This window comes from Engystomops pustulosus, chromosome 5, assembly GCF_040894005.1.
Source record: "Engystomops pustulosus chromosome 5, aEngPut4.maternal, whole genome shotgun sequence".
NCBI classification, from domain to species: domain Eukaryota; kingdom Metazoa; phylum Chordata; class Amphibia; order Anura; family Leptodactylidae; genus Engystomops; species Engystomops pustulosus.
Window position 1 is genome coordinate 29,570,863 of NC_092415.1, and position 23,729 is coordinate 29,594,591.

The window sequence follows — 23,729 nt, forward strand, 5'->3', positions numbered from 1 at the left end:
AGGGATTCTGATCCTCTTCAGGGCAGCCCTGAGGTCTGCCAAGTGCCCCACGGCTGCCCGGTCTCCTCTGCAGTTAGACCCCTTCCGGGTCTGACGGTAATCATTCTGCGCATGTGTCAGCATGTTTACACTGTACTAGAATACATATTAGTGGTGCAGTGTTTTGGACTTGTTTGTATAAAGTAAAGTTTGTATAAAGTAAAATAAGTTAAAAAAAAAATGTTTAAAACATTACAATAACTAAAAATAAAATTTAAGTCCCTAAAATAATACTTTCCCATACAAACACTTAAAGTATAAAAAACACAAATACACAACTACTCCCCACATTTGCTATCGATGCGTCCATAACAATCTGTATAATAAAAGAGAATTGTTATTGGACTCGTTATTGGACCGCACGGTGAATGCTGTAAAAAAAAAAAACCCCTGAAAAATGCTCAGAAAAAAAGAACATTTTTTATTAATAACCTTAAAGGCTCTAAAAAGCGCTAAAAAAGGTGACCGTATATTCTCGAGTATAAGCCAACCCGAGTATAAGCCGAGACCCCTAATTTTACCACCAAAAACTGGGAAAACCTATTGACTCGAGTATAAGCCGAGGGTGGGAAATGCATTGGTCACAGACCCCCCAGTATATAGCCAGCCAGCCCCCAGTAGTATATAGCCTGCCTGTCCCCAGTAGTATATAGCCAGCCTGTCCCCAGTAGTATATTGCCAGCCTGCCCCCAGTAGTATACAGCCAGCCCCCAGTATTATACAGTCAGCCCAGCCTGCCCCTTGTAGTATACAGCCAGCCCAGCCTGCCCCCAGTAGTATACAGCCAGCCCAGCCTGCCCCCAGTAGTATACAGCCAGCCCAGGCTGCCCCCAGTAGTATACAGCCTGCCCAGCCTGCCCCCTGTATTATACAGCCAGCCCAGCCTGCCCCCAGTAGTATACAGCCAGCCCAGCCTGCCCCCAGTAGTATACAGCCAGCCCAGCCTGCCCCCTGTAGTATACAGCCAGCCTAGCCTGCCCCCTGTAGTATACAGCCAGCCTAGCCTGCCCCCGTAGTATACAGCAAGCTCAGCCTGCCCCCAGTAGTATACAGCCAGCCCAGTCTGCCCTCAGTAGTATACAGCCAGCCCAGCCTGCCCCCAGTAGTATACAGACAGCCCAGCCTGCCCCCACTAGTACACAGCCAGCCCAGTTTGCCCCCAGTAGTATACAGCCAGCCCAGCCTGGCCAATTTAGTATACAGCCAGCCCAGCCTGCCCCCTGTAGTATACAGCCAGCCCAGTTTGCCTCCACTAGTATGCAGCCAGCCAAGCCTGCCCCCAGTAGTATACAGCCAGCCGAGCCTGCCCCCAGTAGTATACAGCCAGCCCAGCCGGCCCCAAGTAGTATACAGCCGGCCCCCAGTAGTATACAGCTAGCCCAGCCTGCCCCAACTAGTACACAGCCAGCCCAGTTTGCCCCCACTAGTACACAGCCAGCCCAGTTTGCCCCCAGTAGTATACAGCCAGCCCAGCCGGCCCCCAGTAGTATACAGCCAGCCCAGCCTGCCCCCAGTAGTATACAGCCAGCCCAGCCAGCCCCCCGTAGTATACAGCCAGCCCAGCCGGCCCCCAGTAGTATACAGCCAGCCCAGCCTGCCCCCAGTAGTATACAGCCAGCCCAGCCTGCCCCCAGTAGTATACAGCACTGCCCAGCCTGCCCCCAGTAGTATACAGCCAGCCCAGCCTGCCCCCAGTGGTATACAGCCAGCCCAGCCTGCCCCCAGTAGTATACAGCCAGCCCAGCCTGCCCCCAGTGGTATACAGCCAGCCCAGCCTGTCCCCAGTGGTATACAGCCAGCCCAGCCGGCCCCCAGTAGTATACGCCAGCCCAGCCTGCCCCCAGTAGTATATGGCCAGCCTAGCCGGCCCCCAGTAGTATACAGCCTGCCCCCAGTAGTGTACAGCCTGCCCCCAGTAGTGTACAGCCTGCCCCCAGTAGTGTACAGCCTGCCCAGCCTGCCCCCAGTAGTATACAGCCAGCCCAGCCTGCCCCCAGTAGTATACAGCACTGCCCAGCCTGCCCCCAGTAGTATACAGCCAGCCCAGCCTGCCCCCAGTAGTATACAGCCAGCCCAGCCTGCCCCCAGTAGTATTAAAAAAAAACCTATATACTCACCCTCCGGCGGCCCCTATGCGCAGCGCGGGTCCTCCGATGTCAGCGCGGGTCCTCTTCTTGCTTCCGTGCCCGTCTTCTGTCTTTTGTAACATCCTGCAGGGCACGGCCATGTTCTTCCCGGCAGGCAGAGGCATAGTATAACACGGCCGCTGCTGACGTCATACTATGCGTGAGTATATAAGTTTTGTTTTGTTTTTTTTTAGTACTGGGCTCGTGTATTGACCCGTGTATAGGCCGAGCTGAGGATTTTCAGCACATTTTTTGTGCTGAAAAACTCGGCTTATACACGAGTATATACGGTATGTGCTTCAAAATAATTGCTAATAATTGCTCATATGAACCAAGATTTGTCAGCCGAAAAGTAAAAAAGTTATGCCTCTGAAAAGATGGTGATACAAAAATTAACAAGATTTTATCCAAGTTTTTATTCAGTAAAATTGGGAAAAAAAGGAGAAAACTCCATATAAATGAGGATTTTTTTTTTGCGTAATTGTGGTGCCCCATAGAATAAAAGTAACATTATTTTTATGGCATGGTAAATAGACCCCAAAAAAGCAATTATAGTTGCGTTTTCATTGTGTTTGAAACACATTAAGACAGCTGAGGAGAGGTGATTTGCCTACCGTAATTACATTATTGTTAACACTCGCATTTAAATAACGCATGTTAAACGCTATGCTAACACATGTGTGGAAAAGCGCACATGTTAACACATTGTTAACACATGCATTAACATTGCATCTACAATGCGTTTTGTAAACGCAACTGTTAACAATGATGTATTTAGGAAAATCACATCTTGGCTGTTCTAATGTGTTTCAAAACGCAATGAAAACCCAACCAAAACACGCGCCCTGAGGGTGGTGGCACACGTGTTGTTGTGAACCTGTTTTAAGGCCGTTTTTTTAAGCAGTCCGTTAAAAAACGCATCCGTTTTTGAGCATTTCCCAATTATCTCAATTAAGATAATTGAAACTTGACAAAAACTGTCAAAAATGCATGCTTTTTTTTTAACAAACTGCTTAAAAACGGCCTAAAAACGGGTTCAAAACGCCACGTGTGCCACCACGTGTGACTGATCTGCGGTCACACAGATCAGTTTTGATCCGTTTTAATTAATATTCGGGAAAAAAAGTCAAAAAACTATTCGTTTTTTAAAAATTAAATACATTTTAATATTTTAATACTTAATTCAATGCATTTATTGAACAGGTGAATCACATTTATTTAACATTTTTCCCCTTCAATATCAAATTCACCTGATCAGATAATGCCTTTCACCTGTAGGCAATAAGAAACTGCTCCTAAAACCACATCAAAGCTGATTACAACTGCAACGTGTGAACGCACCCCCAATTGAGAGTGACTATAAGGAAATAGCTCCCCCGTATGGAGATTGTAGAAGCCATTCCTCTTTTCAAGAAGTTTGTAATTGCCAAATTACAACTTCTGTTTTTTGGAAGGCAGGGAGGATGAAAAGGAAAAACAATGATGGAACAGGACGGTTAATATTTGGTTAATTCTTTTTTTTGTGTTTTTTAATCGCAGACTTGCTAAGTTGCTGTCCCAGGTGAAAGTGAGTAACACAGGAGTGAGCTCAGAGATCGATCCACAGTATCAGCCCTGGACACTCAAAAGAGTCATCGCTGCTTCCCCATCCCCAGAGACGGAACACGAGGAGATAATGAAGAGGTTCTATGTTACACTCGGTCAGGTAAAATGTAGGAGGTTGTTTATATAGTAGCAACATCTTATGATTTATCATTGCAGTATTATATGATATGAAAAGCAGTTTTATATTGTAAATGGTATAACAGTAAGGCAGGCGGCACACGTGGCGTTTTGTACCCGTTTTTGGGCCATTTTTAAGCTGTCTGTTTTGACATGATCTGAAAAAAAAAATCTGAAAAAATGGACACATTTTCAAAAACTGCATGCAGGGTTCATTTTCAAAAACGGGTTCAAAATGCCACGTGTGCCGCCGGCCTAAGGGTGATGTCACATGTTAAGTTTTTCAGATGCAGTTTTTGATGCCCAAACCAGGAATGGAGTTAAAGTAGGAGGAGGAGCAGCACCTTCCAATTATTTGTCTCACCCATTATGATCCACACCAGCCATGCACCTGTGTGACATCACATGACCAGGAATATAACCAGCCATGCACCTGTGTGACATAACATGACCAGGGATATAAAGAGCCATGCACCTGTGTGACATCACATGACCAGGAATATAACCAGCCATGCACCTGTGTGACATAACATGACCAGGGATATAAAGAGCCATGCACCTGTGTGACATCACATGACCAGGAATATAACGAGGCATGCAACTGTGTGACATCACATGACCAGGGATATAAAGAACCATGCACCTGTGTGACATCACATGACCAGGGATATTACGTGCGGTGCACCTGTGTGACATCACATGACCAGGGATATAATGAGCCGTGCACCTGTGTGACATCACATGACCAGGGGTATAACAAGTCCTGCACCTGTGTGACATCACATGACCAGGGACAGATTTCTATTCAATGGAAGTAAACCATAAAGCTTCTTATAGAATGACCGAAGCAGAGCTATAAAACAGAAAGGAATTGATATATGAAAGTATGTATGAAAATTGCAGAACTTTTCATTGCACAAATAATGTCAATTATTTGCTGATAGTGGACAAGAACTTCAACTCATTCTCAGTAAGTGAGGTAAAGAGAATGGATCAGGAAGTGAACAACTCAGTTCAAATCAATGGGAGCTGATCTGTAGTAATGTGGTCTTACCATTACACAGAGAATGGAGCTTTCTACTTCCTGTTCCATTCTCTGTGTATGAGTTGCTGAGAAGCTCATGTGTGAGGGTGCGTGTAATGATGACCTATTCTATGAATATGTCATCAATATTTTTAGCTTGGAAATACTTCCTTGCTACCTACTATATTCCATCAAAGTCAAGCATGATATTCCAGGGACACTTACTCATAGATCCAGGCAACCTGACTGTGCCAGTGTTCCAGAAGGGCTTTGGGGGTTGTTACTAGAGCCCCTTTGTGCTCTGACTACACAGGTTGCTTTGATGCCCCCTACTTCCTCCTCTCTCTGCCTGCTGTAATCTTATACAGTGGGAGGGGGAAGTGGTCCTTGTGCAGTGTGACAGCCTGTGAAGCTACACCACACAACGCCCCCATAGCCCTTCTGGCTCATTATAATAATTTTACTAATTTATTTAGAAAAGAGGCCATGTATAACAGATATAAGAAGATTACCACAGTCCCGGTGCCTGGATCTATGAGTAAGTTTTTCTGGTTTATCATGATGGATTTTAATGGTAGATTTCCTTTAATTTTTTAAAATATGCAAATTCTTTCACTACTTTCATTTCTATACTTATATTTTACAGGCTTCTTTTACCCAGACAAAAGAATGGTTTACAATTGCAAAACAAAGTGCTAATCCTAATACCACAAATTCCGTATCTGGAACCATCGCCTGGGGTGATGACTCAAGACAAGGTAATAATCAATGTTTGTCACTTATGTAAAAAAAACATTGCATCCTCCCACTCAGAACCTGACACCCGCACGAATCCACAGATGCTGACAGTGTACACTAGACAGTGTACCGCTGGGAAATATGCAAATACATTTTCCAAGATGGGATAAGGAAAACATTGCTTCTAAGCTAACTTGTAAGGCAGCCCCCTTAACATCAAGCATAACTTTTTCAGAAAACATAATGACATGATACCAGACCAGTATACCTATTACAGAAGGAAGAGGTTACCAGCTGTAGTCAGCACTGTTTCCATGTGTTTGCATCTCTTCAGTGCAGTGTAGGAAACTGGTTTTAGTAAGTGAGAGGCTATTGACTAGGGTCAGAAAGTAAAAGCTCCAATTAAATCCACTTTCTAGGTCCTTTGGAGACTTGTAGCCATTGATGCTCCATTCGGGGATACTGGGAAATATTCAAATAGATTTTCCAGAATTGTGCCTCTTAGCTACCTTGTAAGGCAGCCCCCTTCACATCAAGCATGAATCTATGGCAAGTCTAATGGCACAATACAGGATAAAAGCCAACCAGTATATATGGCAGATATCTGGCAGTCTGCTGCTATCTATATGGGTTCTACACTCACCGGCCACTTTATTAGGTACACCATGCTAGTAACGGGTTGGACCCCCTTCTGCCTTCAGAACTGCCTCAATTCTTCGTGGCATAGATACAACAAGGTGCTGGGAGCATTCCTCAGAGATTTTGGTCCATATTGACATGATGGCATCACACAGATGCCGCAGATTTGTCGGCTGCATATCCATGATGCGAATGTCCCGTTCCACCACATCCCAAAGATGCTCTATTGGATTGAGATCTGGTGATCTGGAGGCCATTTGAGTACAGTGAACTCATTGTCATGTTCAAGAAACCAGTCTGAGATGATTCCAGCTTTATGACATGGCGCATTATCCTGCTGAAAGTAGCCATCAGATGTTACAGGGTACATTGTGGTCATAAAGGGATGGACATGGTCAGCAACAATACTCAGGTAGCCTGTGGCGTTGTAACAATGCTCAATTTGGTACCAAGGGGCCCAAAGAGTGCCAAGAAAATATTCCCCACACCATGACACCACCACCACCTGCCTGAACCGTTGATACAAGGCAGGATGGATCCATGCTTTCATGTTGTTGACGCCAAATTCTGACCCTACCATCCGAATGTCGCAGCAGAAATCGAGACTCATCAGACCAGGCAACGTTTTTCCAATCTTCTACTGTCCAATTTCGATGAGCTTGTGCAAATTGTAGCCTCAGTTTCCTGTTCTTAGCTGAAAGGAGTGGCACCCGGTGTGGTCTTCTGCTGCTGTAGCCCATCTGCCTCAAAGCTCGACGTACTGTGCGTTCAGAGATGCTCTTCTGCCTACCTTGGTTGTAACGGGTGGCGATTTGAGTCACTGTTGCCTTTCTATCAGCTCGAACCAGTCTGCCCATTCTCCTCTGACCTCTGGCATCAACAAGGCATTTCCACCCACAGAACTGCCGCTCACTGGATGTTTTTTCTTTTTCGGACCATTCTCTGTAAACCCTAGAGATGGTTGTGCGTGAAAATCCCAGTAGATCAGCAGTTTCTGAAATACTCAGACCTGCCCTTCTGGCACAACCATGCCACGTTCAAAGGCCTCAAATCACCTTTCTTCCCCATACTGATGCTCGGTTTGTACTGCAGGAGATTGTCTTGACCATGTCTACATGCCTAAATGCACTGAGTTGCCGCCATGTGATTGGCTGATTAGAAATTAAGTGTTAACGAGCAGCTGGACAGGTGTACCTAATAAAGTGGCCGGTGAGTGTATATGGAACTTCCACTGAATTAACATTACTTTTTTCTATTGTTTTACACAGTTCTGCAGAGCATTTCAGGTCACCAAAAACCAAGTATTGTCCACAATAATAAGAATTTATTCTCCGCTAAATCTCAGAGGAACAGTAAAACAATTCAGGATATGTGGGAGAAGGATGAATATCCTGTATCTATTGCTCCTTCCCCAACACCAAGTCCAATTAGACTTTATGTTGAGCAGAAACCAGAAGACACCAGTCTGAACAACACCCAAGACACTCAAGTCCCAATCTTCCCAACTATGGAGGACTTTGCTTTTTATTACGTCGATCAGGTTATGAAGACAGCAGTTTCCAAGTTGAATGGTAAGCCTATGGAGAAAAGTAAGGACAAAGCGGATATTTTTGACTTGGCTCAAGTGACAATCCAACGAGCACCCAGTACAGGAGCTTCTTCCACCTCCTCTGAAGCCTCCATCGAGGAAGAGCTTGATATCTCTGAATCCGATAGCGACGAAATGGACAATCTGAAAGTTTCTACAGAATTTTCCCAGATTCGAAGCCGGAAAGAGTTTGAAAAGTTCAAATCTTTTATTATGGGGACGTCAGGAGAAAAGCTATTTTTGCTGTGGATGGACATTGAGAGGTTAAAATCCACAAATGACATGAAAAGAAAACAGAGGTGAGTCTAACAGATTTTTATGGAAACATTTCAACATAAATTACACTTTTGATAATAATACAATTGCCACTAATCCAGGAATCATTGATCTAAAAATGTCATCACATTTCCAGTGACGCAGTTGTGTCCGGTTTGTGATTCAGGTCTGGGGGGCCCTAACAATTATGGGTTTAGATAATAAAAAGCATCAAATTCAAGTTTGTTGAAACTTTGCAAGTTTGACATTAGGATCCAAGCACATGTGTAATGGCCCGCTGGACCAGTCCTTTACGAACCATTACACTTCAAGTGATCCTTAGTTATGTAGGTGAAATACAGTAAACTGTATCCTATATTCTATGTGTTCCTGCATGAAGTTGCCTTAAAGGGGTTTTCCCATGAAAGAAAATTCACAAATTTCAATCCCGTAGTGATCATTTTTAACCCCTTACTTTACAATATTACTCAGTCCTGGAATGCAAGGGTGTGGGCTAGAGGCAGAGAGCAGCTCAGTCTAGTGTCAGACAGGAGACTAATATGTCCACCCGACCCTAAAGATCCAGGGTACAGGGGCAACCAAAATTGTGTACAGCAGGACTGATAGAGACAGGTTGGACTTATATCTGTGAAATTCTGTATTTGTGTTAATAACAGTGAATTAGAGAAAGTGTTATTTTGTTATCCTTAGTAGATTCAAGAAACTTGTCTTCTTTGGAATACCCCTTTAATGATATATTAATTCCTTCTAATGATATATGAATACCCTCCACCTACTGGTCATTACTGGTACTGCTGGTGTAATAACATTTGCCTTGGAAGGGAGGGTTAATCAATTACAATTGTTGTGTGAGCAATGTCAATCCCACTTTGCCTCAAGGTTTCTAATTAGTGGATGCCTTGAGCCAAAAATAGTGGGAAGCTTACTTACATTCCCTCCTATTGATCCTTGCTACATAATACAAGGACTGCAGCCTGCTGCTGCTTCTGTCTCCTAACTGTGGAGACAGGCCTACCTGCTGCAGCACTGCACTTATACAGGGTTTGCCCTAAGATTGCTACCAAAGTAGCTTGAATCAGCCTGTACGCCTTCTTTACCAGACTGCATCCAACCAGCTACCTCGCACGTTGGCAGATAGGCCCTCCACCTCTAGCCAGTTACCGTTGCTATGTTGAAGTCTTAGTCTCGATATTCCACATGTTGTCTACACGTGTAATCCCTGGCTGCCACTAACATCATGGGCCTCCGCTCTATCATTTCCCCGGGGATCTCTACATCACACATGCACCAGGAGTGCACCAAGCGGAAACCTTCATCATATTGCAGCCTCTCCTGTATCTTCATCCCCTCGCTGGACCTGCCTGTGGTAGATAAGGCCTGTTCCATTTGGAACAAGCGACCATGACATATCTAGCGCTAGGCCACACTTAAGCCTACCACTTAGGTACCAGGGGTATTCAGCTAAATCAGATAACCCCACAGATTGCTATGTAAAGGATACTTTGTGATTTGATAATTTGATGAGGGAACCTTCTGACAAGTAGATATTGTCCAAAGCAGAGAACTTTAATTATGATAGTAATAATGCATTACACCACTCCATATTATACAAAGGCATTGACTGTGTTTTATCCTTTCAAGCCATCTTAACAAGATGAAAAAACTGTATATGATGGTAACTGGTGAGCAATACCTTCAGGCAGAGGTCCTCGCAAGACTGAACCTTCTCGATACGAAGCAATGGCGTGAAAATCATCTACAAAATGTCCAGACTGAAATAGCCAAACCACTGCTCCTGTACTGGTAAGAACACGAAATGACTGCTTCTCCTCTACACCTTTGTATATGTGTGTTGAGTCAAGAGCTGAAATATCTAAATTTATTTTTTAGGGGCCCTAGATTTTGTTTGTCCGATTCAGGATCCGCTAAAAAGGTTGATGCTGATCTTAAATTGCATTATGATCGACAGCTGAGACCAAAGAAAGAAGTTGACCCGTTTGCAGAGACCATAACTATGTTACCACTCAGACCAAAGTCTTGCATGCCAAAAATTGCCACTTCTATTTCCACGGTAAGTGCCCCAAACATATTATTACAACTTTGTAAAATCACTCACATTCATGAGAATTTTGCCCCAGTCTTCTATACAACATGTTTCATGTCAGTGCAGTTTGTGGACATTCATTTATGCACAGAGTAGAGACAAGGAGACCCGAACTTTAGGTTTGTTGTTCTCCGTTTGGCAGCTCCAACTAACCTGGACATGTTCCTTGTGCAACATCCCCCACTGGGGCCTGGCCTAAGGGCATCGGGGCAGCTGGATTCCCCTGGTACCTGAGTGGCTGGCATTAGGGCAGCCTAGCACTGACTTGTTCATGGTCGCTTGGTTTAGGTGGAACAGGCCCCGTCCACGCCAGGCAGGTCCGGCAAGTAGATTGCAAAAAAAGAGGGAAGCCTTTGAAAGTAGTTCTCACAGGGGCCCTACTGGTGTGTGCGTGTGTAAGGGTTTCCCAGGTAGATGGTAGAGGGGAGGCCTGTAATGTTAGCGGCAGCCAGGGATCAAACATAGACAAGACATGTAGAACATCAACTCACAGTTCCTTTATTCCAGAACATGAACACAGCGATGGCAGTGTTCATGAGGTTGAAGTCCAATCTGTCCAGGTCCAAGGTAGCTAGATGGATAATGTCTGGAAAAGGACACTCACATTCTAGTTTTAGTAGCTTTGGGATGGAGAAATAAGAAGCTGTTTTAGCAGTAATCCTAGGCTTTCTTAGGGATCAGAGCTGCAGGAGGCGTGAAGTGTGCAGGCCATGTGTCTAGACAGCATTCACAAACACATCATAGTTCCTCTAAGATCTGGACTAGTCTGGAACCTTCCGGGCACAGGGAGTTTGATATAAACTTCAACTTGGGGAGGAGTATCCAGACATCCAATCAGGGACCTCTGGGCAAACAGGATTGACCAAGCCTGAAACACAACTTCTCAATGGCTAACATGTAAACACTCCCTTCCCAGGCTGATAGTGTGCATCGCAATAACAGTTATGGCTCCATACTAAGGAATTATCATATCATTAAAGGCAATATTATTAAAGGTAACTTTATTTAGAAACCACTCAGAATGTAGGATTCATCTTATCTCGCACCTGCACCTTGGGTGAATAAACACCTCTTTTTCTCTTGGGATCACCTTAATCTTGGAGATATCTGAAGCATAAAAGTTCCTAAACAACCCATCCACCGGGCTGTTACACTTGATGGGCTGCAGAGCAGCCAAATAGGCAGCTTAATGCTGCTAGGCATGGCTGTGATTGGTCAGGTGTTTCCACCAGGAGTCCATCTAGCCAATCACAGCCAGGCCTAGCTACGGGAGTGGCTGCTCTTCAGCCCATCAGGAAACATATCCAGGTTGGTGGAGATGCTGAACAGAGAACACCAATCCTAAAGTTTGGGTATGCTCATTTCTATCTGTGAGAAATAGCCTTGCCAGGTACTTTAGATAGTATTCATGAATATTATATTAAGGTCCTGAAAGGAGATTGCTCATGGACAGTTAGGGATCACATGACCCTCCCCCTGCAGCCATTTTATGGCCAGGAATGAAATTAGACAATGTACAATATGCTGTCATTCACAGTGAAAAAATATTTTTGATTTCTGGTAATTGTATATTTTTCCAGGTAAACGAAAAGATGCAAACATGTCCAAAAATTATTAAAAGTGTCTCCACTCCTGTGGTGTCTGGAAGACTAATATCAGCAAAGTTATTGCCACAGAAAAGACTGATAAGAAGTTTACCTGGCAGCGCAACACAGGACAATAACAACCGGTAAAATACTGACCCACAGTAATGGTTAACAGCATCATACATGGAAACATGGATCCACATGTCACTGAGATGACTTATCATTATAGAGTCAGAGGATTGGTAAATAGTTTTATTAGAAACAACTCAGTATAAGGCCCCATGGACACTTCCGTATCGGGGACGTATGTACAGTGCCGCACACGTGTGCCGCTCCGCCCGTACCACTCCGTACTTGGTAAAAAGATAGGGCATGTCCTATCTTTCCCCGTGTTATAGCCCGTACGCCGTGGATCTCTTTGGAGAGTTGGGGTCACCCTTCCTCCTCTTTTTTTTAATTATTTATTTCTCTGCTCTTATTACGCTGAGAAGTCAAGAAGGTGGTCTTATCACTATGCACGCTTAAACATGGGGGGCTATCAGTCACTCTCCACTATACTTTTCAACAGAAAGACAGAGAAGTGTAATAATTACAGGTTATCCAGGGGCATAATTTAAGGGGGTGCTGAGGGTGGGTCACAACCGGGCTCAAGAGGCTTTGGGGACCCATAAGGTCTACCCTTCCTATATGAGATGACTAGTACTATAAACCATAAATTATAGTCAGGGACCTGTCACAGACTTTTTACTGGGGCCCATGAGCTTCAAGTTACGCCACCTAGGTTATCTTAAATCTTTTCAATCAAAAAATATACAATCTGCTTAGATCCTATTGCTCTATAACATGCTGCCTACAAATAGGACACTATGTACAATCCGCTTAGCTCCTATTGCTCTATAACATGCTGCCTGCAGATAGGACACTGTGTACAATCTGCTCAGTTCCTAATGCTCTATAACATGCTGCCTACAAATAGGACACTATGTACAATCTGCTCAGCTCCTCCCGCTCTATAACATGCTGCCTGCAGATAGGACACTGTGTACAATCTGCTCAGTTCCTAATGCTCTATAACATGCTGCCTGCAGATAGGACACTGTGTACAATCTGCTCATCTCTTAATGCTCTATAACATGCTACTATAGTACACTATATACTGTATAGAAACATCCTGCTCACATCCTGTACAGATATCATATAGTGTATAGATGTCATGGCAGGGAGCGCACTTCAAAAGGCTATATCTTGTGGACCTCAGCATTTAGAAAAAAAAATATAGAAAGTTATGGGAGATATTTTGATATAAATATATTTTTTAGGTCACAAATGAGACCCTTGAGCTCGAGACCAACAACTGTACATGCAAATATGGTAAAGGAAAGAACAGGATCAAAGTCTTACTGCAGTGGTGTGGAACAGGAGGTCCTATCAGTAAGTGCACATTTAGTTATGTCTTTTTTATATGGATGTTTTTACATACATGTTTGGTAATACTCAACTCAACCTGAATGTGACATGTAGCATTTGTTTATTTACATTGTATTTTTCATGTAGGAAGGGGGTTTATGTTTGTATTAAGTATGTACAGTAACTTATGCAGGTTTGGAAAAAATCTGCAAAGCAAGAATGCTTTAAAAGGCAGAAGTGCGAATAATATATTTTTTAAAATAACAATAAAATAAAAGTAAATCGTATTCTAGAAGTAATTGTATGTCCCCCACAGGGCCCTGGTCTCAACATTATCCAGTATGTGTCACGGGTGCCCCTGCAACCCATGTACCTCCCTGCGCCCCTGGCTCCTGTCTGCAGCCTCACTTACCTTCCCTCACTCCAGTGGCAGTCCCCGCCTCCTAGTGCACGCGTTTGCCGGCTCTGTAAGATTTAAAGGGCCAGCACGCCGATAATTGGAGCTGGTCGGCCGCCTGCCCTGATAAATTGCCAGCCTTTTCATGTCTCCCCTGCCAGATCTTTGTGCCTTGTGCCTTTGAGAAAGTTTTCCTATTGTTACCCTGCATGTTTATAGTGATTTCCCATTGTGACCTCGATTGACTTCGCTCCTCTCCCGCCAGCCCTGACCTTCCGCCTTGTTCCTGACTCCTATCCTGTGTCACCTGTCTGGACTTCCGGACCAACCAAGGCTCTGTCTCTGCCTTACTATCTGTACTTTGCCTTGGCCACCACTGTGAGCAAAGTTGTGCCTGTGGAGCGACCTGGTGGTATCTCTAGTAAAAACTGGGTGCCACTTGGACTCCGCTCTCCAGGTGTCGGCTTACGTCATCGTCTGTGGTGCTTCAGTGGGTCCACTACCCCCCTGACAGTAGCCCTCCCAAGTTTCCCAGGCCTGTAATTCAGCCAACTTTATTAAAAATATAGTTGTATTGCAGCATGTTGTATAAGCAATCTAACCCCTAGGGTTCAAGCCCCAAGGAGTAAAAAAAATAAATTAAAATAAGGAATAATGGAATACACAGCTATATTTTGCTACATATTTTAAACAGAAGAGTAAAATATCTTTTATTACACTTTCACTCTGTATATTTCATTCACGGTTTGACATAAAAATACTGGGGCATGTTTACCAAAATTGTCTAAAAGGGCATATCCCTTTTAGACATCAGCCGCTCACTGACATTCTAATGTGTGCGAGCTGCTGACATGATGGTGCCTGCAACAGACTGGGACAAGGAGGGGGGCGTCAGAAGGAGGGTGCACTTTTTTTTTCTCACACAGGCATTATATTGGGGGCAAGGTCTACATGCTATATACTAGGGGGCTGGCAGGCTATACACTACAGCGGCTGGCAGGCTATATACTACAGCTGCTGGCAGGCTATATACTACAGGGGCTGGTAGTCTATATACTCCAGGGGTTGGCAGGCTATATACTAGAGGGCTAGCAGGCTATGCACTAGAGGGGCTGGCAGGCTATATACTAGAGGGGCTGGCAGGCAATATAATACAGGGTTCTGGCAGGTTATATACTACAGGGGACTGGCTGGCTATATACTACAGGGGCTGGCTGGCTATATACTACAGGGGCTGGAAAGCTATATATAAGTCTCGACTTATACTCGGGTCGGCTTATACGCGAGTATATATGGTAAGAATATTACCACAGTCACAGTGCCTGGATCTTTGAGTAAGCGTCCCAGGTTTATCCATGGTAGATCTAACATATCTGAACAAAACTTGTTATACGTGAACACACACTTTCTCTTTAGCTCCAACTTTTTGTCAGTTTTGTATAGTTTTCTACTATACTGTTAAATGGCCTGAGATCAGTTGGTTCACTGCCCAACACAACACAAGAGAAAAACTTGAGGATTTTATTGTTTTTGCTGTTCCAAGAATAAAATATTGCTGTAGGAATGGCCCGTGGGACATTGATGACATGCAGCCTTAAAATAGTGTAAATGAAAGTTCCAAGACAAGTATAAACTGATTTTTGGGTAGGAGTGTGATCCGTAATGTTATGTATATACACCAAAAGAAAGTTCTGGTATCGATTGAGCATTCTTAGAATATGAGGCTATAGTTCCATCGACAAATAGTAATTGTAAGAGGATTGTGTGTGAATACTTGGAGGCTTATACAGCTTGCTATAAATCCCAACTGCTTAAAGATGGATTATGGGGATCTGGGGAAGTGATGACTGTCTTCTCGAGATTGTGAAAACTCTGCCAGGGTGGGTGTTCCAGCCCAGGTCAAATAGTCGCTCATGATCCTTGGTGTGATTCCATGTCTTACGAGCATATGCTGCTACTCTGGTCTCGTGCCATGGACTTGTCCCCTTGACAACTGTGCTGAGACTTTTCAACACAAACAGCAGTGTTAAACCCATGACCTCATAGGATTACTTGAATGTACTACAAATAAACTCTTTGCCAGTACAAATAATCCATCCCCCCAAGTAAAATTTTATTCCATCAGTTTCTTAATCTGGATTTAGGCCTTCCAGGAAGAAAAAAATTAATTTACATTACAAATTTTTTGCACTTAAGTATTTTCACCCAGAAGTACAGAGACGTCAGGGAGGTTAAGATTGTTTGCAGGTTTGCTTTTAGTGTTAATATCTTCCGAGTGACTTCATTTTGTAGAAAATTAGAGTATGCCCCACAGAAAATAAGCAATCTGAGCAGGGGAGGTATCACATCTCCAGAAGAACGGTACAGGGCTAGAGGACAACTCGTGACTATCCTGCCAAATGTTCCCGCTAGATGGAGATGATGCTCTAAATATTATTTACAAGGGGTTACGCTGAATTTGCAAGGCTAAGAGGAGCAGCAATGTTGAGTAAATGTGGATAAAGAAGCACTTTATTGTTTGGGATATATAGTACAGCACAGGTTATTTTTAAAACTTTTGTAGAGTGTATTTATATATGTATCTGCCTCATCAGGGCTGGATCAAGGCTGGGGGGGGGGGGCTGGGCTCAAAATGTGGTAGGGGCCACATTTAGACTCCAGCCCCCCAGTAATACATCTATGTACACAGCTTCCACCCCCCTAGTAATACATCTATATACACATTTAATTACTCCCTCCCTTCCCTGGCGCACTATGTAATGAGAATCACAACTGCGCATGCCCAAGACTTTGTGAAGAGTCGGCTATATGAGCGATCATGATTCTCATTCTCATTCCATTAACATTTTTATAAAGTATTTTTTTTTAATTCAACAGTTTCTAGGAAAAATGAAAGACATGCCCATATCTCCCAACTTTTGGGCTGGAGAAAAAGTCCATCCATTTTTTCCTAAGCCATACCCTTTTCCCATGCTCATACATAGTATAATATAGAGACCCTAATAACCCCCACATAGTACAATACCCCCTTCCTGCAGCCAGTCACCATAAAGACCTACATAATACCCCCTAATGCAATTCCGCAAAATACAATACCCCCTCTTTTATTTTGTCCTCCCTTTACTTTGGTTCCCCCACTTTTATTTAACTCCCATACTTATAATGCCCTAGCTTTCTGTACTCCTGCCTTCCAACCTCTCCTCCTTCATATTGTGGCCCCGTCTTCCCCTATTCCTGGGTATTAAACAATAAATAACTTTATTGCCTAGCTTTCCATTGTTTCCCCGCAGCAGTCCTTCCAATGCCGGAGCTCTGAGATGACTCGGAGGAGGGGGCAGGGCCAACCTAGGAGAGGAGCTATCTCTATGTGTCTGCAAAATAACATATCTGGGCTCTACCCAGCAGCGTTAAAGGTTAATCTACCTCTAAATAAGTGGTAAATTTTCTTTAAATGAGATTCTCATCGGGGCATACCTTGAGAGGCAGCAGGCTGTGTACTTGCACCCAGGTGCAGGAGTCTTAGGGGTCTATAAAGTGTCACTTCGGCCAATGAGTTGAAAGGGTTTTCCAGGGATTAAAAAAAAAATTATAGGCTACATATATAAACAAGACATTACTGAGTAAAAAATCAAGTGTTGCGCCAATCTTCCAGTCTCTGATGGTTTGAGCAAAAGTATTGGTGGTCACAGTAGACTTATCTTTTCTCTGCTCCAAGCTTGCAGGGCACATCAGACAGGAACCGGTGTCTCAGAGATGACACTGGGATAGTTTCTTCTGTAAACACCGGAAGAAAAAAACTTAATTTTCACACAATGGAATGAAACTTGTTTTTTTTGGTTCTTGGTTACGGAACGCCCTTCAACAAATCAGTTGCCTCCTCGGAACACTGAAAGTTGTTTGTAACATAAGAGGAATGTGGTGGTTCAATGTAGTGGCTGCACTTTAAATTTCCTAAATAGTGTAATATCCATAAGACATTGCCAGGATTGGGCTTTGATTGCCTTTTAACATGGATGGGCAAATTGACGAATTTTGCTAAATTGGTAAACGCTATCAAAATGTATAAATTGTGGTGTACCTCTCGCTTTCAGAGTGCAGATATAAGTGACAATGTACTGAAGAGCTCCAAGATGGAGAAAATGTTGCATGCTCTGCATCTGGACTCTCGGGCCGGATATTTCTTCACATCATTCTGTGAGCAGTCAGAGAACAAGGTATGCTTAAGAAGATCCTACAACTAATATCTTATTAATTGGGTATTATGAAAATGTACTGCTATGTGAGTATCTTGGTCTAGAACACTGTGTTCCCTCATACAGAAATGGTCCATAGAACTTTGCCCAAGAGAATGATAAATCATGAAAATGACAACATTTTCTGTATCGGTCTGAATGTTGTGATCTAAGCTCTGCTCCAAGTGTAAGGTATCCACTGTGTCCCTTATTCTTAACTTTATAAAGTATGGTTTAACAAAGACTAATGTCTGTCAAGGTCAACCAAGGGATATGAGGGATGAAAGGAGGGTAAACTATATAAGTTCATTCTTTCAATTATTCCAGAAGATTAAAAAATAAAGCAAAAAAAAAAGTTAAAACATTAAACTAATTTTCCCTCAGCAGAAAAAAAAAATCCCTCCTGATGAGGGGTGATCCAAATGGAGCAACATCCATCACAAGAGTTTGTGATGGATTTGTTATATGTTTCCATAAGCATTGATGTTATTCTCACAGAACATAAGCTGCTAGTAGAAGTGTCCCCATCCTAAACCAAGAGTACATATGTTTAGCTGTCCGCTAAATACTATTGAAGGGGTTTAGTTTTGTTGTGCCCGGTGTGGTTCTCTGAATGTCAGAGGGATTGTTACATGGTCTTATAGCAATATCTAACAATAGGGTTTAGGCTACATTCACACGAACGTATGGGGGACGTATATACGGCCGACGTATATACGGCCGATATACGTCCCCCATACACTCCTATGAGCGCACGGCACCCTACGGGAGCGGTACGGTGCAGCACACGTGCGGCACCGTACCGTTCCGTACCCGGGAAAAAGATAGGACATGTCCTATCTTTTCCCGTAATACGGGGCCGTGCGCTATAGGTTGCTATGGAGAGGGGCGGGGGTGAGCTGCGCTCACCTCCTCCTCCTCTCCCCGTACACTGCCGTTGCCCGCTACGGTACGGTACGGGCGGGCAACGGCAGTGTGAATATAGCCTTAGTCTCATAGTTTTATCTAATATATAAAGCTGTGTGTATGTATGTCCACTAAAGGAATCTACTTACAATCACCAAATTTTGCACAGCCACTCTCTGTGACTCAGGGAAAGTAATAGTCTATCTCTGGATTCAAAAATTTCGCCTGTGCTTTCCAAAATACCCTTATTGACCACCATATAGAGCAGTGATGGCGAACCTTTTAGAGACCGAGTGCCCAAACTACAACCAAAATCCACTTATTTACTGTGAAGTGCCAACGTGGAATTTTAAGCAGTAACTTATTGCCACGTGTTCTTCCACATCTTTCAATTGTATCGGCCGCCTAAGGCCACTAATACAGTTGAAAGAAAGAGGGTCTCTCTGTAGAGGCAGAATGGTGGGTCCAGCAGGTTGACCTCCAAAGATAATGCAGTTCTGTCAACACCACCTCATTTTTCCTGCAGTTCCAAACAGCCAAGAGTTTGTATGTTCTCTCCTCCGGGTCCTCCAGTTTCCTCCCACCCTCCAAAATATACTGGTAGGATGATAAGATTGTGAGCCCCATGGGGACAGGGACTGCTTTGGCAAGTTCTGTTCAGCACTGCGTAATCTGTGTGCGCTATAGAAATAAAGAATTATTATTATAATGAAGTGTCGCTTTAAAATAGCGCTGAGAGCAGCATCTCATAAGTTGCCTGGGACTGCAGGACGATTTGGTCCTGTTTGGTGAACTCTGTCCTGTGGTGATGGCCTGAGTGCCCACAGAAAGGTCTCTGAGTGCCACCTCTGGCACCCGTGCCACAGGTTCGCCACCACTGATATAGAGGATCCATTGTCTGCTGCTGCTGTGGCAGTTGGAAGCTGAGCCATGATTGGTTGCTATTTTGCCACAAGTCATTATTATGAGCTCTGGGCTTTGATTGATTACTTTAAGCAATGAGTATGAAAGCTTATGTTTGAGGTTAGAAGCATAGGGATAGAGACAGAGAGATAGGCAGGGAGAATGAGTGAGTGAGTGAGTGACAGAGACACAGGCAGGGAGAGTGAGAGACAGGCAAAGAAAGTGAATGAGTGACAGAGAGACAGGCAGGGGGAGTGAGAGACAGGCAGGGAGAGTAAGTGAGTGAGTGAGAGGCAGGGAGAGTTTGTGGGTGAGAGACAGACAGGGAGAGTGAGTGAGGGAGAGAAAGACAGGGAGAGTGAGTGAGAGAAAGACAGACGGAGAGTCAATGAGTGACAGAGACACAGACAGGAAGAGTTTGAGACAGACAGAGATAGCCACAAAGATTGTTAGATAGATATAACAATTTTTGTTAACAAATTATATTTTGTTACGGCTAAGTGCAGTTATTTACTATCCCGGGCAATGCCAGGATCTACCCCTAGTAAATATATGAAGTTGAGGAGTAAACTTAAAGGGGTTGTCCACCTAATAAAAAAATGTATCAGGTGGGATGGGGAGGGCTTTTTGAAAAAATAAAGCTTTACTCAGCTCCTCTGTCGCTCCAGATGTCCCACGAGTGGGGCATTATTTTCTTTATTCTACAGTATACACATCCCCACAGAATGAGTATACACTTAAAGAGCACCTGTCGGTAAATTTAATCCCCTGAATAAGCATTTTAAAATAGCATTGAAAAAACTGCTATTAAAAAGTAGTGCAATTCACATCCTGTTTCCAAAATTATCACACCATGTATGTATGTATGTGTGCGAGTCTGATCTGTGGTTTCCTCAGTTCGTAATCATAAGTCTCCTTCATTCCCCCTCCCTCAGGAATTCTCTTCAGCGAGTCACACACAGCCAATAAGTCTTTAATTTCTGAGGGAGTGGAGAATAATGGAACTAATTTATCTTCAGCAAGCCACACACAGCCAACATCTCACTCAGCTCCCTTATCCCACCCTCCCTCAGGAATTTTCTTCAGCCAGTCACACACAGTCAACGTGTCTCTCAAAACGTACTTTTAGGCAAACAATTGGAAAGCATGGGATGAACATATCCACTCAAAACATAGTCTATGATGTCTACATTTCGTGATCGTAAAAAGTGATGGTACAGATTCCATTAATGAACACACATAAATACACACCATTTTTTATATTAGATTTATGACACCAAAAGCAAGAAGAAGGTCAGGGTTTATGTTACTGACCAGCCTTACATGGAATCTTCAATGAAGCTCTGAATCCTGGTTTCCATGAGGCCCAGTTCACCCATCATAACACAGCTGTCAAAGCAAAGAATAGAAAGTGATGAATTGTTGTCACAAAAATGCTAATTTTCTCTTTTTCAATGGGAACAAGAATGGTGTTTTTTCTAGAAAGAGTCTTTTTTTAATCCTGGACCAAACCAAAAAGTTATTTAAAAGAATGACAACAATTTGGATTTGCGAATTCTTGCCAGATAGCTTGTAGGATTTCTGTAGACATTAGAGCAACCACCAGATACACAGTTTTCATGATGTTATCTCAATAGCTAAATATGTTTTTATTATTTGACTTCAGCTGTGGGAGAACGGTGTCCACTTCTGGTTTGATCTACAGTCCTATCATCACTTGTTCTACCAAGAGACTCTACAACCTTTTAAACTACGCAGACATTCCCAAGTAAGTGGTAAATCTTAGGAACGAGATGTTATGTGCCGAGTATGAACACATTGCATAATGTTCTTCATATTTTGTGATTCTCATGAATTCCGCTTAGGGAATATTGTCTTTATTAGTGAGATGGACCCTTGTCTGAACCCAAAACATATGATGTATACCCCTATCAAATCTCCCGAATCTCTGTACAGGATTATTAGAAACTGAGTTTGTGCCTTTATCACAAATCATTGAAAACATCAGCATCCAAAGGTTTCAAGGAAAATGTAACTACGGTATTTGTTTATTAATTAGATTTCCATCCTATCATAACGGCCTTGCCCTACTGATGGAACTGATATACTGTATACTTCATATACAGGCAGTCCCCGGGTTACATACAAGATAGGTTCTGTAGGTTTGTTCTTAAGTTGAATATGTATGTAATTCTAAAACTGTATATTTTATAATTGTCACCCCAGCCAAAAAATTTTTTGGTCTCTCTGACAATTGGATTTTAAAAAATTTGGGTTGCCATAAGAACCAGGATTAACAATAAAGTTTAACTGCAAACACCTTTAATAACTGTTACAGCTGTTTATTGTAGACTGGGACTAAATAACAGTAAGTTACCAACATCCAGAGGTCCGTTTGTAACTAGGGGTCGTCTGTAAGTTGGGTGTTCTTAAGTCAGGGACTGCCTGTAATGTTATATTTCAGGACAGGACAAGTTTTCTGGGTGTACAAAGCCTGGGTTTTGATATTTTGCATGTACATTATCTAATAGCAATTTCATGAAACGCAAACACCCTTCTTACCCTGAAATATATATTTAGTTTTATTATTAACTAGCTGTAGTACCCGGGATAGTAAATAACTATTGTTAAAGGGTTTGTCCACTTTCAGCAATTAATTTACGGTATATCATTTGTGTAAGGAAAAGTTATACAATTTTCCAATGTATACATAAAGAAGGAAAAAGAGGATGCGTATTTAAGGTCAAAAATTTTCCAATGTACTTGTATCAGTTCCTCACTGTTTTCTAGATCTCTGCTTGCTTTGCTTCTATAGACAGCTTCTTAAGTTTACTCCAAGTGTTCTGTCTCAAGTTCCTCAATCCGCCCTACCTCAGGAATTCTCTTCAGAGAGTCATACACAACGAATGTCTCTCTCAAACTGTATATTTTGGCAAATAAATTGGAAATTGCGAGTGAAAATTTTCCACTCAAACCTTGCCATTATGATATTTCCTGAATCACAGGATGCGGCTGTGAAACTTTTAGTTATTGTAAATGCGACATATATATAGCGGACATACATAGATACACTCAGCTTTATATATTGGACTGCTTGGACATGGCATACAACTGACTGTACAAAGATATTTTATGAAAATTTTTTTGAATATTTCTTAACATACAATGGGGCAGATTTACTTACCCGGTCCATTCGCGATCCAGCGGCACGTTCTCTGCTCTGGATTCGGGTCCGGCCGGGATTTATGAAGGCAGTTCTTCCGCCGTCCACCAGGTGGCGCTGCTGCGCTGAAATTCATCTCATCACGCCGGAATGCACCACCTCGGACCAGGTGAAGGTAAGCGCTCCCCAAGCGACCCTTTTTCGGTTTTTAAATGCGGCGGTTTTTCCGAATACGTCGGGTTTTCGTTCGGCCACGCCCCCCGATTTCCGTTGCGCGCATGCTGGCGCTGATGCGCCACAATCCGATCGCGTGCGCCACAATCCCGGGGCAATTCAGGTACAATCGGCGCAAATCGGAAATATTCGGGTAACACGTCGGGAAACCGCGAATCGGGCCCTTAGTAAATGACCCCCAATGTGTAGTAAATTTTTGTGCCCCTTTTATTTTTCATAAAAGTAGAACTGTCATTTTGATAATTTTTTATTTTGTGTGTTGGGAAAGGAGATGTGGTGAACATATTTGCTTAGTTGGTAAAAAAGGGAGGATTAACCTCTTCACTCTCAGCTTGATCATACTACTACTCATCGCATACTGCAGCCAGGGAAAGAGCAGAAAGGGTTAACACTCATCGGTGTGACAAACACATCTGGTGGACAGATTTGCCTTAGCAACGTGGAAGTAACTAAGGGGCAATTTGGAGCCTGTTTCTTAATTAATAGAAAAAAATCAATTGAAATGATGGTTACCTTCAAAATCCATCATGATAAACCAAGGGCACTTACTCATAGATACTGGCACAATCGGGCACATTTACTTACAGGGTCACCGGAGTTCACGGAAAGTGCATTGTCCATCTAAGATCACGGACTAAGATTGTG

The 23,729-nt window shown here is 43.1% G+C and overlaps 1 protein-coding gene across 1 annotated transcript in view; it reads left to right on the forward strand.

The window, feature by feature from the left end:
* RGS22 (regulator of G protein signaling 22) overlaps positions 1-23,729 on the forward strand; it is a 61,894-nt gene that overhangs the window by 11,769 nt on the left and 26,396 nt on the right. Inside the window, exons 6-14 of the mRNA XM_072151496.1 lie at positions 3,705-3,870; positions 5,558-5,669; positions 7,557-8,175; positions 9,794-9,955; positions 10,043-10,223; positions 11,837-11,985; positions 13,162-13,273; positions 17,738-17,860; positions 21,354-21,455. Of these exons, the coding sequence (XP_072007597.1) occupies positions 3,705-3,870; positions 5,558-5,669; positions 7,557-8,175; positions 9,794-9,955; positions 10,043-10,223; positions 11,837-11,985; positions 13,162-13,273; positions 17,738-17,860; positions 21,354-21,455 (1,726 nt within the window). The remainder of the gene's footprint in view (positions 1-3,704; positions 3,871-5,557; positions 5,670-7,556; positions 8,176-9,793; positions 9,956-10,042; positions 10,224-11,836; positions 11,986-13,161; positions 13,274-17,737; positions 17,861-21,353; positions 21,456-23,729) is intronic.